This window comes from Podarcis filfolensis (assembly GCF_964270895.1).
Source record: "Podarcis filfolensis genome assembly, chromosome: 14".
In the NCBI taxonomy this organism is placed as follows: Eukaryota; Metazoa; Chordata; class Lepidosauria; order Squamata; family Lacertidae; genus Podarcis; species Podarcis filfolensis.
Genome location: NC_139616.1, coordinates 24,347,100 through 24,365,051, shown reverse-complemented (window position 1 = coordinate 24,365,051; position 17,952 = coordinate 24,347,100). Strand labels below are relative to the sequence as shown.

General features: G+C 45.2%; 1 protein-coding gene across 2 annotated transcripts in view; it reads left to right on the top strand.

The window, feature by feature from the left end:
* The window catches only part of IGDCC4 (immunoglobulin superfamily DCC subclass member 4), a 75,666-nt gene that overhangs the window by 36,854 nt on the left and 20,860 nt on the right, over nucleotides 1-17,952 (top strand). For both annotated transcript variants that reach the window (XM_083586263.1, XM_083586264.1), the window contains 8 exons: nucleotides 3,075-3,230; nucleotides 4,455-4,865; nucleotides 6,348-6,512; nucleotides 8,096-8,233; nucleotides 8,714-8,884; nucleotides 10,263-10,496; nucleotides 14,715-14,822; nucleotides 16,681-16,864. In XM_083586263.1, the coding sequence (XP_083442389.1) occupies nucleotides 3,075-3,230; nucleotides 4,455-4,865; nucleotides 6,348-6,512; nucleotides 8,096-8,233; nucleotides 8,714-8,884; nucleotides 10,263-10,496; nucleotides 14,715-14,822; nucleotides 16,681-16,864 (1,567 nt within the window). The remainder of the gene's footprint in view (nucleotides 1-3,074; nucleotides 3,231-4,454; nucleotides 4,866-6,347; nucleotides 6,513-8,095; nucleotides 8,234-8,713; nucleotides 8,885-10,262; nucleotides 10,497-14,714; nucleotides 14,823-16,680; nucleotides 16,865-17,952) is intronic.

Below are 17,952 nucleotides of genomic sequence, written 5' to 3'. Positions count from 1 at the left end.
TCCCCCAGGCAACACCCCACTCCAGCCACCCTCTTTGCTGTGCCCAAGCCACACCCCACACCGATGCCACTTCACAGCTTCCTAGAGTGTTTCTGCCTGGGTTGAATGTGGCGTTGGGTAATGGCTGCTTGCCTGGGTGTAGGAAGATGCAGTGCTTTTTGTGTGCAATGGGAGTCCTTGGTCCAGAGTTTTGTGACTTCTTTTTTGGGGGGCTGCCCATGCCAGCCGTTATGAGCTGGCACCCACAGCCCTTTAAACAGTACCTCTTTGTGCAGTACACAGTTCAGCTATGGAACTCCCTCCTGTTGGGATGCGTCCGGGGAGACGGGGGCAATTGGCTGGCTTCAGCCCACCGGCCGGCAGCCAGGCGAACTCCGGTTCTCAGAGCAGCATCAAAACCGCGACTCAAGCCTCAGAGACCTTTAGAGACTGAGCACGCAAGCTAGCAGAGATAAGAACTCTTTGCAACAGAAGTAGCGGACAGAGCCATATGTAAGCATATTTACAAGCATTTATTCAGCACCAGGACAAAGCAAACACATGTCTGCTTCCCTTTGTGTCCAAGCAAACAGCATAGGGAAAAGCTATATACAACGGAAGTTCCCAGCAGACTGTGCTGGAAGTAAACAGACATGTGACATACAACAACTCCACATGCCTGTTCTAAAGGTGGAACGGAACTATATCCTAACACCTCCCACAGGAGGCAGTGATGGCCACCAACTTGGGTGGCTTCCGAAGAGGATTGGGCGAATTCATAAAAGAGAGGGCTGTCAATGCCTTCTAGCCACGATGGCTATGCTCTGCCTCTATGATCAGAGGCAGTAATGCTTCTGAATGCCAGTTCCTGGAAACCATGGGAGGGGAGAGCTCAGGTCCCACTTGTGGTTTTCTCACAGGCATCTGGTTGAGAAACAGGATGCTGTACAAAGAGGTAGAGGGATCATTCTTTCATATGTGGTGGACTTGTGAGAGGGTAAAAGAGTATTGGGAAATGATCCATAATGAATTGAACAAAAATGTTTAAAAGTACAGTGGTACCTCGGGTTAAGAACTTAATTCACTCTGGAGGTCCGTTCTTAACCTGAAACTGTTCTTAACCTGAGGTACCACTTTAGCTAATGGGGCCTCCTGCTGCTGCCGTGCCGCTACCATGCGATTCCTGTTCTCATCCTGAAGCAAAGTTCTTAACCCGAGGTACTATTTCTGGGTTAGCAGAGTCTGTAACCTGAAGTGTCTGTTACCTGAAGTGTCTCTAACCCAAGGTACCACTGAACTTCCCTCCCCAAACCCCCCAGAGTCCTTTCTGTTGGGGATAATTCTGACTGAAATTCCCAGGTGTCAAAAAAGGTTATTTATGTATGCCTGTCTTTTGTTAGCCCCCAAATGGAAAATGGGCGAGATCTCAACCAAAGAAGAATGGCAACTTAAGTTGATTGAATATGCACAGCTTGCAGACATAACTTACAGAATAAGAGAACAAGAAGAACTTGCTTTTAGAGAAGATTGGAAAACATTTATTGAATATATGGGAATATATGGGAAATAACTCTGTACAGCTGAAAACACTGTCTGCATTAAGATAAATTCAACAGTGCAAATAAGTTTTGATGGATTAATAACGGAATACTGAATGTTACAGATAGGTAGCCGTGTTGGTCTGCCATAGTCAAAACAAAAATTTTTTTTTCCTTCCAGTAGCACCTTAAAGACCAACTAAGTTAGTTCTTGGTATGAGCTTTCGTGTGCATGCACACTTCTTCAGATACACTGAAACAGAAGTTGCCAGATCCTTCTATATAGTGAGAAGGTGGGGAGGGGTATTACTCAGAAGGGTGGTGGGAATGGGTGATTGGCAGATAGCTGAGATGAGCCTGTTGACGACTCTTAACGACTGCAATAGGTCTTACAGGAAAAAGCAAGGGGTGAGAAGGTGAAAAATGGCTTTGTCATGTATAATGAGATAAGAATCCAATGTCTTTGTTCAGACCAGGTCTCTCCATGGTTTTAAGTTTGGTAATGAGTTGCAATTCAGCAGCTTCTCTTTCCAGTCTATTTCTGAAATTCCTTTGTAGTAATACAGCTACTTTGAGATCTTGTATAGAATGTCCTGGGAGATTGAAGTGTTCTCCTACTGGTTTCTCTGTCTTGTGATTCTTGATGTCCGATTTATGTCCGTTTATTCTTTGGCGTAAGGTTTGGCCTGTTTGTCCAATATAGAGAGCTGAGGGACACTGTTGGAATACTGAATGGTATATTTTTTTGTAAAATATGGAGGAATTTATGATATGTAAAATGAACCACGGAAGTCATTGATATCTTAAGGATTTTAAAAGGAGTACTTTAACTAAAGTACTAAAACAGAAAATTTAATAAAAATTATGTTTAAAAAAAAGAGAAACAGGATGCTGTACTAGATAGACCCTTGGTCTGATCCAGGAGGCTCTTCTTCCATTCTTAACAAGGCATGAGTACTGACACCTTATTTTTTAACCAAAAAAGCACTGAAGATATAGATGTGTGTATGTAGAAGCTAGCCAACTCTACAAAGGTAAAGTTTGCATTCACTGTTCTGATCCCTTTCGCTCTGGCCTTGTCCACCTCTGGCAGGTACCCCACACCAAAGGTTGACCAGAAGAAAATGTGGACCTTGCCCTGAAAAAGGGTCCCCCCTCTGCCTCTGTGCCATAAGAGAAACCAGTTTTGATGTAAAATTGCAACACCCCTCCCTTTTCTTCTAATTCATCAAGGACACAAGCATACATCCACTGGTCTTCATACATTCCAGTGCTGTGTGTCCCCTGATTCAGTAGGGGACACGACTGTACAGTCTTTCTTTGGCTGCTCTAAGCAATCGGTTGGAAATTAGAATGACTCCTTGCAAACTTGGTGCTTAATTATAGCAGAAACGTAAGGTTCTCAAAACTGAGTGCGAAAAGTCTGCCCAAAGGTCTGAAATATTAAGATCGTGATCCTGCCAGAGCGATGCACTTTTAAGATGATAATGTGCAGGGTTTCTCTCCCTCCCCCCATTATCTTCCTTAAGAATTTGATGCCTTGTTGTTCCTTTGCAGATGGGGACCCGATTTCCACAGATGTGATTGTGCTGGGACGGACCAACCTCCTGATTCCTCATGCCCAGCTCCATCACTCAGGGATCTATGTTTGCCGTGCCAATAAACCCCAGACCAGGCAGTTTGTAACAGCTGCGGCTGAGCTCAGAGTTCTTGGTGAGAATTATTATTATTATTATTATTATTATTATTATTATTATTATTATTAAAAAATTGTATACTGCCCTTCATCTGAAGATCTCAGGGTGGCTCACAGCATAAAAATACAAGATAAAAACACAAAATACATAATAAAAAGCTTTCTTCAAATAAATTTCAACACTGCACTGTAAAGGACTTAGAAGCTCAAAGCTGTAAGTTCCACCTTCCTGTGCTCTTTATGTTGTAAAAACTGCCTCAATATTTGGGGGCTATTATATCTGGGTCCTTGCAAAGCTGAATGCTGGGTATCTGCATGAACCAAGGTCTCCCCTGCTTGCTATGGGGCCCACTCACCACTTCCAGGCCCCCCTATCTATTCCAGCAGGAAGGACTAGAAGAAATGGTTTTGGTTAGCCTTCACTTTGTCGAAGGGAAGGTACATATTGCTCCTGCCTCAAAGACTGGGATAGAACAACTTTCCCCAACTGGGTGTTCTCCTGATGTTTTGGGCTACAGCTCTCACGAGCCTCAGTCAACCTATCTTAAGAGAAGCCCTTAAGCAAGTCTCAAACGCAACACTCTCTCCCTACTTCGGATTCGCAGCAGCTGATACTGAGAGGCATACTGACTCTGACAGTGAAGGGAGAACAAGTAGCAACTCCTTATCTTTAAGGTAAAGGTAAAGGGACCCCTGACCATTAGGGCCAGTTGTGGCCGACTCTGGGGTTGCAGCGCTCATCTCACTTTATTGGCCGAGGGAGCCGGCGTACAGCTTCCGGGTCATGTGGCCAGCATGACTAAGCTGCTTCAGGCGAGCCAGAGCAGCACACAGAAATGCCGTTTACCTTCCCGCTGGAGCAGTACCTATTTATCTACTTGCACTCTGATGTGCTTTCGAACTGCTAGGTGGGCAGGAGCAGGGACCGAGCAACGGGAGCTCACCCCGTCGCAGGGATTTGAACCGCCGACCTTCTGATCGGCAAGTCCTAGGCTCTGTGGTTTAACCCACAGCACCACCCGCGTCCCTTATCCTTATCCTTATCCTTTTCCTCCATTAATTTGCCTGCCCTGAGTCTTTCAACATTCAGCTTCATTGGCTGTCCCTGGGTTCTAGTGTTATCCATCACCATTCATGATTTTATGCTGCTCTATCGTGTCACTTCTTCCTTGCCTTTCCTCTGAATGAAATAGCCCCTTTCCTAACCTTTAGAAGCTAATTTTCTTCTTCTGCCTCTTAAGCTCCCCCTGTCATCTCCCAGGCTCCGGAGACCATTTCTCGGACGCGTGCCAGTACTGCCAGGTTTGTGTGCAAAGCAGAAGGAGAGCCGTCTCCCAGCATCCACTGGATGAAGAACGGAGAGCCTCTTTTGTCCAAAGGGCGGGTGAAGATGCAAAGTAGTGGCACCCTGGTGATCAACCAGATCGGGCTGGACGACGCCGGCTATTACCAATGCGTGGCAGAGAATCACCTGGGCATGGCGTGTGCTGGGGCCAGGCTGGTGGTGATCGTGCGGGAAGGTTTGCCCAGTGCCCCTAAGAGGGTGTCTGCCAGTTCTCTCTCCAGCACGACTGTCTTGGTATCCTGGGAACGTCCAGAGTTCAACAGCGAGCGGATCATTGGCTTCTCACTCCATTACCAGAAGGCTTCAGGTATGTCCCTTGAATGGTTGTTTTGTCATCATAGTTTGTATCATGGCATATCGACTTTGTATCGACTTTTAGAAGACATCCGAAGGCAGCACTGTTTAGGGAAGTTTTTACTGTTTGAAGTTTTATTCTGTTTTTAATGTTCTGTTGAAAGCTGCCCAGAGTTGCTGGGGAAACCCAGCCAGATGGGTGGAGTAGAAATAATAATTTGTTATTGTTATTGTTATTGCTATTGTTATTATTATTATTATTGGGCAGGTGGCCTCCTGGCCTCCTCCGACTTGAAGGTCAAACTAGCTAGCCTTCTAATGCTGTTTGGGCCTCTCTTAAAAGTCTGAGTTTCTGTTTCAGCTGTAAGTTAATTGGTGCAGAATTGACTACCCTGTTGTTCTTTAGGCCACACCTGCACCATAAATTTAAAGCACATGTATTCCACTTCGAGAAGTCATGGCTCCCTCCCCAAGAATTATGGGAGCTATAGTTTGTTAAGGCTCCTGAGAGTTCTTCACAGACCCCTGTTCCCTTCACAGAGCTACAATTTTCAGAGTGGTTTAACAGTCAGTCCCTCTTTGCACAGAACTTTTGGGAATTGTAGCCTGGGAGGAGGTCACTGCTGAGGTCAAAGCTCAGTATGAAGTCCGTCCCTCCTCCCCCTCCTTCTCCTGAAGGACTTGCTCACAAATTTATTGACAGCTGCACGAATTATGATATCTAGGAAGTGGAAGGGGCAAGCAGAATATAAAATGGAAGAATGGTATAAAAAGGTGTAGGATATAACGATCAATGATAAATTAACATGTGCCATTAAGCTAAGATGGGGAATATACAGGAGAAATGATTTTAAGGAGATATGGAGGGTGTTTGTAGAATTTGTACTGTTAAAACGGAAAGGGGTCAAACCATCACAAAAGGTGTTGAAATTTTGGAAGGTTGGATAGTTGCAATGGAATGGTCTTGGTGGTGGGGTGCACATTTTTATTCTTATTTATTTATGATTATGACTTTGTCTAAATAAATAAATAAATAAACAAATAAATAAATAAATAAATAAATAGCTAGCTAGCACAGTATGAAGGGGGTGGATGTAGCCCTGAAAAGAGGGAATTGTTGCTAAAAACCACCATGGGAACTGTAGCGCTATGAGAGGAGTAGCTGTCTCGTAACAACTCTCTTAACATATTCTTAAAACTCTCAACACACTGCAAGTCCCAGGAGTCTTTGAGAGAAGCCATGACTGTGTAATAGCGCTTTCAATGTTTGGTGCAGATATCACCTAACTTGTTGCCAGAAATGTGGGTTTGAAACCCTGATTGTGTTCAAAAGGTGGGATCAGCCCCAGCTTAAAAACCAAACTGCGTGCCGTGAAAGGCACACTGGACCTTTTCTGCGAGCTGCTTGCAAGAAGCCGCTCTGAAGAAAGGACAAAACACGTTCTTCTTTTTCTTTTCTTCTTTTTCGTCTGACAGCGTTGTGTACCCTCTCTAGGCGCTGACAACGTGGAGTACCAGTTCGCGGTGAACAACGACACGACAGAGTTCCAGGTCAAAGATCTGGAGCCCAGCACCAACTATGTTTTCTATGTGGTGGCGTATTCGCAGCTCGGAGCCAGCCGAACCTCCTCTTCCATCAACGTACAGACACTGGAGGATGGTTCGTAGACTTGGAGGGGAAGGGACTGTTCCCCACCCCCATGCTTCCTGGAAGAAATAAATCACATAGCGGGCCCCATTATTTGTGTGTGTGCAGCAGTGAGAAGTATTTTGAACTGAAGGGGTGACCTGCATTTGTGTTTGTAATTAGATGAGGTTAACACAATTTGCTGACTCAAGCCTTCCCTTCCCCCCTTGCAAAAGCTGCGTCAGGGAGAGCTGGGTTTAAGGCGAGTTCACACACTCTGCTGGACCCCTAGAGTCCCCACTTGCCCATGGGGTTTTTTCGGGGGGTCGCCTAGCCCTGACGTTTACCCCCAGAGCCCTGAAAGCCAGAACCATGTCGTCCTTTACTCGGATGACAAGGAGCGTGCCGCCATTCCCTCTGCAGCAGACCGGAAGACAAAATAATTTTAAAGACGACAAATTTGTTCAGCAATCCTCCCTTCTTTGCCAGGTACAACAGTGAGACATTTAATTTCTAAATGGCCTGTCTGGTCAGCATTCTGTTCTCACAGGAAGCCCAAAAGCAGGATATTGAGTGCAACAACACTCTTCCCATTTGTGGTTCCTAACAATTGGTATTTAGAGGCACGCTGCCATGGTTTAACTTAGGCATTGTGGCTAGTAGCCATCCCTGTGCCATTTAGGCAACCTGATGATAATGCAGGTGCATTATCAAAAATAAAGAAATTGCCCTGAGATCAGTTCAGCTTGGCGGTTCTCATGCTGTGCAGTCCTGGTGTTCTGGTATCTCCAGCCTTCCCCCTTGGAAATGTCTCTTTGCATTGGTGTTAGAAAACACTACTGCATGAAAGAAAAACAGCCAGATTTCCTTTCCTAGAGGAAATAAGTTGGCTAAGTGAATTGCAGAGTGTGTTTCTGAATGTTCTCTTATTTATTATCCTTATTATATATTATTACAGTTATTTGTCGCCTGCTACCAAAATGTCTCAAAGACACTTACAATTATAAAAGCAGGCATAAAACAAAATTTGAAATAAATAAATAAAAGAACATAAATTAACGAAAAGTGCTTATCTTGCAATAACATAAAATAGTCAGCCTCTATCCTGCCCTACTGAAGATGAACATCAATACAGACTTGGGTATAAATCATACCCTATCATCCAGTTAAGACCCAAATTATTGGGTGAACAGGAATGTCTTTGTCTGGTGCCTAGAAGTTTGTAATGATGGTGCCAGGCATATCTCTTTGGGGACAGTGTTTCATAGTTGGGGAGCCACCACTAGAAAGGCCTGACCTTGTGTTGCTTCCCTGTGAGGGGGCACACAAAGAAGGCCCTCAGGTGATGAACACAGGGTCCATGTAGGTTCATGTGGGGAGAGGTGGTTCCTAAGGTACTGTGGGGTTCTGGGCCATTTAAGGCTTTAAAGGTCAAAACAAACACTTCAAATTGAGCCTGGAAACCAATCTGCAGCCAATCAATGAAGCCCTCCAGGTTCGTGTGTGTGTGTGTGTGTGTGTGTGTGTGTGTGTGTGTTTTCACCCACCAAATGGGTGTTTTGCTCGTTTCCTTTGTGACGAGGTGGAGTCATCGCTTTTATCCTTTCACTCCCCAGTTCCCAGCGCAGCTCCTCAGCTGTCTCTTTCTAGCACAACACCAATGGACATCAAGGTGACTTGGCTGCCTCTCCTTCCGGAACTCAGCAATGGCAGAATCACCAAGTACAAAATTGACTACGCTCCCCTCAAGGAAGGTAAGGAAGAGATGGTTCTGGTGCCAGAAACTGGGGCACGATTAGGGATGTAGCGAAGCAGTGATTTTCACCCTGTCCTGGGTTCATCGCAATCAGTGCTGTTTCCATTCTGCTACAGTTCAACTTCCAGCAAAACTGATGTTGTTTACTCACTCTAAGCTTTGACCAAAACCAGTGTTTTTTTTCCAGGGGGTACTGAGTACCAGCACCTATTTTTCGAGAAAAATAGCACTGGCCAAAACTAATATAATTAATTACACAATCAAATTCAGTGGAAGGGAAACATCAAAAACAGTGCAGAAAGTAACGTAATTATTTATGTAAAACAATAGCTTGTACTCACTGGTGTTCTTTCTGTTTCTGACCTCAGATGTACATGTGAACTGTGGCAATTTCTGCTCCCATTTCTGTTTCTGATGGAATTCTCTAGTACCCACCAGCATGTTAGATTCAGCATGTTGGGCTCTGTTTTTCTAACAGATCTGATTTCCTCAACCGAGGTTGGTGCGAATGAGACCCAACTCACTCTTCATGGCCTGCACCCTAATAAAGTCTACAAAGTGCGCATTGCTGCGAGTACAAGCGTGGGCTATGGGGCCCCTTCAGAATGGACACAGCACCGTACCCCGGATAGAGACAACCAAACTCATGGTAGGTCAGCCCACTGCCCACGAGGATCATGTCCGCTGCTCTCAGGGCATAGTAGGACATGGAGAGTTTTGTGTCTGCAAATGGAATTCGGATCCAAGATAAGTATGTGGAAGCTTTAATCAAAGATAGGAAGCATAATAGTCAAGGAGAGCAAGCCTGAGATCAAGGTGGCAATGAAATGCTGGTTCCTTTATTTGATTTTTAATGTATATGTAGCACCCTTCATCAGAATGGATCCAGAGTGTTTTCTTCCTATATAAATAAAAATGTAAGGCTGTCATCACGCAGCAGTTCATGACCACACCAACTCCAGCAGGAACAGGTGGCAAGTGAGTGAGCAAGCAGCGCGGGTGACAGTTGGCCCAGGCAAACTGTTTAACAGAGTGGGGGAGGCACTGGGAAACCTGGTGCCCCCCAGTGTTGTTGGGCTCTGGCTCCCATTGGCTCCAGCCATCTTGGTCAATGGTTGGGGATGAGGAAAGTTGTTTTCCAAAACATCTGGAGAGTACCGCACTGCTTACCCTGATTTAGTACAACCCTGTATGGTACCTTCTTGTATTTTTATCCTACTCTTCCTCCAAGGAGCCGAGAATAGTACATTTGTTATTATTTTATTTTACACCCTGTGAAATATACTCAGAGTCAAGAGTGGATTTCATGCTCTTTATTCAGTTCATAGTGGTGAGGAGGAATGGAAGTTCCCCCAGAATGTCTGCTTTATATACATTATTTACACAATGGGCCCCATGTGATTAGCTAATTCCGGGATTCACCTGTAGGCCAATCAGGTTGCGGATTCACTTCCACCTGGAGCTGGATAGGGTGGCTCCTGTGGACGAATCAGACTGCTGCATTCTGAATCCTATTGTTCTAGGACCAATCAGACTGCTGCCTTTTGGATCCTATTCAGCTCAGTACATAACACCCTGCCTTCCTCTCAAAGGAGCCATGGGCAGCAAACAAAAAGCTGATAAAACAACAACAAAAGCAATTAAAACAATTCCAGTACAGATACAGACTGGGAGAGAGCTCTACTTGAAAGGCTTGTTGAAGGAGGAAGGTTTTCGGCAGGCACCAAAAACGACAACAGAGTCGGTGCCTTTCTAATGGGTAAAGGGAGAGAATTCCAAAGGTTCCACAACACTTAAGACCCAATTCCTGTATTGTGTGGAGTGGGCCTTCTGATAAGACAATATCTACACGAGGTCCTCACCTGCAGAGCAGCTGGGGTGTATAAGGGGTGAGACAATCCTTCAGGTTTCCTGGTCCCAAGTTGAGTAGGGCTTTATACACCAAAAACAAACAAACAAACAAACAAAACCTAGCACCTTGATTCTTGAGGCAACCACTGTTGATGTTTCTTCCTTGCTTCCCCTAGTTCCATTTGCCCCGACTGAGTTAAAAGTCCGAGCGAAAATGGAGTCCCTACTGGTGAGTTGGCAACCTCCAGCAAACCACGCCCAGATTTCAGGCTACAAACTTTACTACCGCGAAGTGGCCACAGAGGAGACGAGTGAGGAGAACCTCTCCGAAGGTCCTGGGGATGGCGCTTGGGATGTTGGGCCGATAAAGCTGAAGAAGAAGGTCAAGCAGCATGAACTGACAGAGTTAAGTAAGTTCATTTGTTTGTTGAATTTATATCCCACCTTTTTTTTGTCCAAGGATGTCAAGGTGGCGTACATGGTTCTCCTCCTCCTCCCTTTAATCCTCACAACAACCCTGTGAGGTAGGTTAGGTCAGGAGGCAGTGACTGGCCCAAGGTCACCCAGTGAGCTTCATGATCAAGTGGGGATTTGAATCCAGGTCTCTGACACTCTAACCACTACACCACGTTCGCTCTCGGAAAAGGTTTCCTGTGCCCTGCTTGTTCCCGTAAACTGGCCATGGAGGTTGTTTGTGGCAAGGAGCCCACCAATCAGAACATTCTCCGATCTGTGTGGACCCAAACTTTCTAAAACTTGGGTGATCAGCCTGAGGGCCGTGGTTCTCAACCTGATTTCGTGTGGGTAGCGAGGAAGGAGAAAACAGAGAGGCGGGATGAGAGAGAAAAGCAAGTGTCCCATTGGCTCCACCCTCTGTTGGCTTGCGGCCCTCAACAGATTACCCTGAAAGGAATGTGGCCCTCAACCTCATTCTAAATGCCATGCCAAAGAAATACAGCTTTTCCAGCTGGGATAAATGTTGCTACTTAACCCAACTTTTGCAAACTTCCAGACACATAGAAGTTAAATCTGTTTCATTTCTTCTTAGTTCCTGCTGATTTTAACCATCTTGAATGTTCTTAAATACCCATTTTTACCAATAATTTTAATGGGGTTTTTTGTTTGTTTGTTTGTAAGCTGCTTAGAGTTTTCTTTACAGTTATGCAGTATACACATTTTGTTAAATGAATAAAATAAATGGCATGCACTGCTTGTGAGGGCCATCTCATATGCTGACATTTCAAGACAGGGTTCAGACAGAGCACCCCTAACCTGTTGCCCTTCCAGATGTTTGGGGCTACAATTCCGTGCTGGCTGGGACTGAAGGGAGTTGTAGTCAGAAAAATCTGGAGGGCATGAGATCTGGCAAAGGTTAGTCCAGAGGTATAGAACTGTGAGGAAGGGGGGAGATTCTGAAATTTTGGGAAGAGTGGGCCATGGAGTCTGGAGAGTGAGGAATCTAGATAGCTGTGGGTAGAGGAAACAGGACTTCTTCCAGGCACTAGAACCACTTGCAGTTTTTTTTTTTTGCAATCAAGCAGTGTATAAATTTTATGAAGTAAATAGATAAAATCACTACCCGAAACTCCCTGCATTAGTCATGCTAGCATAATTCCAAAGCTTGTATCTGATGCTAGTCCTATTCAGAGTAGACCCATTAAAATTAGTAGGCATGCCTAATGCTTTCAACATGCCTGCCCTGAACCGTGCCAGATTTAGGGCAGTGCAGGCGGTTCCCCTGCCCAGGGCACCAAGCCAAGGGGGCACAAAACTGAGAAGATCTATAATTGAGAAGATCCAGTTGGGCGTGCAAAATTTTGGCCTCACTCAGGGCTTTATCCTACCAAAGATTACCAAATTCTGCCCCTGCTCTAAGTAGCACTTAGACCGCATTTGCACCAGACACTGAAAGCCTCACAATAACTGCTTTCAACAATCCTGGTTTCCCCAAAGATTTCTGGCAGCTGTCATTTTTAAAAGGGTGCTGAGGGCTGTTAGGAGACCCCTGTTCCTCTTCACAGAACTGCAATTCCCAGAGGGATATATTGTTAAGCCACTCTAAGAACTGTGGCTCTGTGGGGGGAATTTGGGATCTCCTAACAACCCTTGGCACCCGTAACAATCTACAGCTCCCAGAATTCTTTGGGGGAAGCCATAGCTGTTTAAGCTGACATCTCATAGTGCTTTAAAAACATGGTGCAAATGTGGCATTAGTTGGATACAACCTCAGTTGTACAGTTTGTTGTGCTATGGATTGGGTAGGTAGAAATCCATGCCTGAAAGAGGAGGAAGTTGAGTTGGCGGTTGTCTAACAACCATAGAAGATTTATTCTATGCGCTGTTGCCTGAACCAGGCCTGAGGTCTACCTCCATTACATTTGGGCTGTGACTGGAGAGAGAGGGCACCCTGTGTGGGGAGATGTTTGGCTGTGGGTCCCTCTTTTAAGCCTTTGCTCCATGCTGAGACACTCCTCAGCCAACACACACACACAGCCACTCTGCAGTTTGGACCATCTCCAGGCCGACTCTGTTCTGCCTGCTGCCAAGATTTTCAGAGCAGACAAAAAAACCTTTTTGCTGTGGCGTTCTTAGGGAGGCTGGCAAAAAAAAAAAAAAAAAGGAGCTAAAATGTTTTCTCTCTCTTCTAGATGCAAATGTGTGTTGCACAAGTGTAAGGCTTTTCTGATCCTTGCCATCCATGTGCTTTTCCTTGTGTGGGGGGGAGTGGCACCACTCTCTCTCCCCCTCCATACACACTTGCACAATCAAAAGAAGAGTGATACACTGGCATAGCCAAAATTTTGTACAGGCCGTATTGTGGTGGCGAAAGGAGCTGGCCATCTTCTTCACAGCAGGCCCTGAATAGGCACATCCTTAATTAGCAGAGCTTCGTCAATGAAACCAACAAGAAGTGGGGGGAGGGAGGCCATTTGGGGAGGAACAAGGAGCTGGGTGTCCAAAGAGAGAATTGCCCCATTTTCCCTCTATTTGTAAACTTTGAGATGCTCAAGCAGTTCCCTTGAATAAGCAGATCTTACAAAAGAGGGGCAAAGAAAGAAGCAGGCGAGCTTTAGAACAGCCCTCTTGGCTTGCTCTCTCTGCAGCTTGGCTTGGATTGCAGCACAGCCAAAAAGGTTGGCTGCATCTGGCGCTAACACAGAATTCACATTGCCGGAAAGCTCTGCTTTGGTTGCAAGGCTATGGTCTGCCCTGGATGGCCTTCAACAATATAGCAGGTCCATGCACTCATTTAATGGGTTAAAAAAATGCCCTATTTATATTTTGGCAGCATCCAATAAAAATGCTTAAACAGCCTGTTCCTGGTTTGCTCTATTCAAGAGGTAGGGTCAATGGGAGCGTGGAGTAGAGTCGCTGTACAACCCCCCCATAGTGATGAAATGCCAAAGGACAATTGCCTGGAGGAGGTTACTAAAGACTCACCCGGCACTTGATTCTAGTTGGGCAAAGGGAGATGGATTTGGGATGCCAAGTTTTTCTCTTAATTTTAAATGTATTCATTACATTTATATCCCACTTTTCTTCTAAGGAACTCAAGAGGGCATACACACTTACTCCCCTTGCCCTTTTTATCCTCACAGCAACCCTGTGAAGTAGGTTATGGTCTGAGGGTTGCGTTCAACCTAACTTTTACTCAGAATAGACCCACTGAAATTCAAAATTAATGGGCCTAAGTCAGCTTTTACTTAGAATAGACCCATTGAAATTAATGGGCCTAAGTTAGAGTCATTTATTTCAGTGGGTCTCCTATAAGTAAAAGTTAGTTGAATACAACTCTGAGAGACTGTGATTGGCCCAAGGCCCCTCACTGAACTTCATGGCTAATTGGGTATTTGAACCCTCGTCTTAGTCCGGCGCTCTGACCATTAAACCAAACTAAATCATCCAGATTTTTGCTGCTAATTGCCCTTGTTTCTTGCTTTTCAGTTTTTGGAGTTTTCTCTGATTCATTCTCTTCTTTGTTTTAAAAAGATACACCCGTTAATGATAGAACTCATGATCACCAAAATAAGTCCACGGGACACAAGGTACAGGTGGTTTAAGAAAGGGTAATAGGAGGTGTTGTCCAAAACATCTAGAGAACAACAGGCTGGGGAAGTCTGGACTAGAACAGCAGAATGCCACTAAAAACTACGCCAAATGAGAGAGAAGAGAGTTTGCCTTCTCGCTCTGCTTCCCAAACTTGTTTGTCTCTCCACTGTTGGAAACAGAGATGCTGAACTAGGCAGAACTTTTGCCTCATCTTGCAAACCTCTTACTATGTGAGGCACACATTTAATTATTATGAATGGGTTGTATCTGGTGCAGTGCTAAGTTGAAGTCACTTAGCAGCATACTTGTGCTGGTTCATTACCACAGATGGTTGTGTAATGGATTGTGCGGCATGAACCAGCTGTTGTGCAACAAGCTTCCGCTAGTGCAATTGTTGCATTGGTTTCCTTCAAACTCTTCCATCTGCTAGCCCAAGAGTTCCTCCACTGGCGGAGAGAGAACGTTGGATACGGCCCTTTGCTGAAATGGAGATGGTAGCCATGATTTTGCTCTTCTAAGCCATGCTGCTCTTTTTGTTGCTTGACCCACTCTTCCATTCCTCTGCTTATTCTCTCCAGTTCCTGGGAGACTCTACGAAGTGAAGCTGGTGGCGTTCAACAAGCATGAAGATGGCTACGCGGCAGTTTGGAAGGGAAGGACCGAGAGGGCGCCTGTAACTGTAGCAGGTAGATGCTGCTGCTGCTGCTGCAAGGCCTTGACTCCTGGCTCATGTTTGTGGATGGCTTTCCCACAAAGCAATATGATAAGGCAGCCTTTGCCAACCTGGTGCCTCCAGGTGTTAAGACAAAGGCAGCCAAAATGATCAAGGGAATGCAGTGCCGGATTCACGTATAAGCTAAACAAGCTATAGCTTAGGGCCCCACTCTCTTGGGGGCCCCAAAAATTTTTAAAGGGAAAAAACTGGATGTACATTTCCAAAATATAAGATAAAAAACAAATAAAATAAAACCTACATACAGCAAAAGTGTTTTGAGTTGTTTATGGACCTATTAGGTCCGTCAATTACCATATAGCATATATTCAACACAAGAAACAGCGACAATTTGTTGTTGACAAAGGACAGCTGGACATATAAAGGGCCCCATTACCTTCAGTAGCTTAGGGCCTCATCAAACCTAAATCCAGCCCTGAGGGGATGGAAAAACTCCTCTATGAGGAAATGTTGCAGTATTGGAGACTTTTAGATGAGAGATAAGTAAAACAACAACAACAATTCATTATGTATATGCCAACCATCTAACTGGGTTGCTCCCAACAGAATACAGTGGAACCTCGGTTGTCGAATGTAAACCATTCCAGAAGGCTGTTCGACTTCCAAAATGTTCGACAACCGAGGCTCAGTGGACGGTTGGCAAAATCCATTGAAAAAATGGAGAAACGCGCCTCAGAAGCCATTTGACTTCCGAGGCATGTTCGAAAATAGGAGCATTCACTTCCGGGTTGTCGGCATTCGAAAGCCGAAACGTCCGACAATCGAGATTCCACTGTACTTAAAAACAACAACAAGAAGAAGAAAACATCAAATATTTAAAAATTCCCTTTAGATGCAGTTTGTATGACATAGAAAAGGAGAGAGAAGTTTTTCTCCTTCTCTCGTAACCCTAGAACTTGTGGACATCCGTTGAAGCCAAATGTTGGACAACCCAGGACCGTTAAAAGAAATGACTTCTTTAAGCAGAGCATAAGGGACATGGGTGGCGCTGTGGGTTAAACCACAGAGCCTAGGACTTGCCGATCAGAAGGTCGGCGGTTTGAATCCCTGTGACAGGGTGAGCTCCCGTTGCTCGGTCCCTGCTCCTGCCAACCTAGCAGTTTGAAAGCACGTCAAAGTGCAAGTAGATAAATAGGTACCGCTCCAGCGGGAAGGTAAATGGCGTTTCCGTGCGTTGCTCTGGTTCGCCAGAAGCGGCTTAGTCATGCTGGCCACATGACCCGGAAGCTGTATGCCGGCTCCCTCGGCCAATAAAGCGAGATGAGCGCTGCAACCCCAGAGTCGGCCATGACTGGACCTAATGGTCAGGAGTCCCTTTACCTTTACCTTAAGCAGAGCATAGACTATGAAAGATGCTTCCATAGGAGGCAGTGATGGCCCCCAACTGGAATGGCTTTAAAAGAGGGTTGGACAAGTTCATGAAGGAGAAGGCTCTGCTCTGCTTCCATGGTCAGAGGCAGTCATGCTCCTGAATGCCAGTTGCCGGACACCACAGGACGAGAAACAGCTCTTGTGCTCAGGTCCTGCTTGTTTGTTTCATAGGCTTTTTGGGCTGGCAGCTGTGAAAACAGGATGCTGAATTAGAAGGGCTGTTGGCCTGATCTAGCATGTTCTCCTGAGGTTCTTATGGACCACAGCTCAAGTCAGCCCCATTTGACTTCTTCCACGTTCTGTGGCTCATCTGACCACAACATTTCACCCTGCCTTGTTCCTCTGTAATTTCTGCTGCTGTTCCTTTGCAAGCTGGTCCAGGAGTCATCTTCCGTGTGCCTGATTCTGCATTTCTTCTCTTCTCTTGATCATCCTTTCAGACCCTCCACTTCAGAAGGGCCCACCACTGCCCCCGGCCCACGTCTACGTGGAATCCAACAGTTCCACGTCAATTTGGTTGAGGTGGAAGAAGCCGGATTTCACCACGGTGAAGATCGTCAATTACACCGTGCGGTTCAGTCCCTGGGGGCTGAAAAACGCCTCGCTTGTGACTTACTACACAAGGTAAGAGGGTGACTAGCAAAGCTAACGGGAAAAGTCAGGGGAGCCTTAAACCAGAAAACACATGAAGAATGGAAAATATTTAAGGGATATATATAAGATTATATTGTAAAAGTGATACCATCTTAGCAGAAGTGGAATGATACTTGTGAACAATAGATAAATGAAATAAATATCATAGTGGAATGTAAGAAAAGGGATATAAAACAAAACTGTGCGATAATACCATGACAATAGAAAAAGTATAACGAGAATGATTGGAAGTTTCTTGCAAAAAAAAATTATTTGATAGATATGAAATTCTTGTGTTTTTTTCTTTTTTTCTTGTTCTTAAAATTTTTGTTGTTGTTTTTATGTTGTGAGGTCCCCCCCTTTTCATTATTTACTTCTGTAAAATAAAAGAAAGGGCTTCTTCACGTAGCCCATAGTTAAACTATGTGACTCATTCCTACAGGAGGCAGTGATGGCCACTAATTTGGAAGGCTTTTAAAGAGGATTGGGCAAATCCATGAAGAATAAGGCTATCATGGCTACTAGCCGTGATGGCTATGGTCTGCCACTATGGTTGGAGGCAGTACTGCTTCTGAATACCAGCTGCTGGAGACCACAGGAGGGGAAAGAGCTCTTGTGCTCAGGTCCTGCTTGAAGGTTTCCTACAGGCATCTGGGTGGCCACTGTGAGAACAGGATGCTGGTCTAGCATTGGTCTGATCCAGCAAGATCTTCTTAATATTTAGAAAGCTCTCTTGCGCACTGCAGCCAGCTGTGTCTCAGAAGACAATTGCACACGTGAATTTGCCTCAACAGATCATCTGGGGGAAAAGTTAACCAACAAACTTAACCCAGGGAGAAGCAAAGGAGGATGCCTTCACCCCAGTGTAGCTCCCCTTTATCACATATACAACCCAACAAGACCTATCCCCCCCCCACCAGCATATGAAATGATTTGGCCAGTCTGATCCGACAACGCCCCACGCATAAAAACAAACCATACTGCAACCAAACGAACACAACCAAGCAAGCTCTGTACCCTATAATCTCTCGCAAAGCCAATAAAAATGAATAAATATATAAAGGACCCATCCACATGAT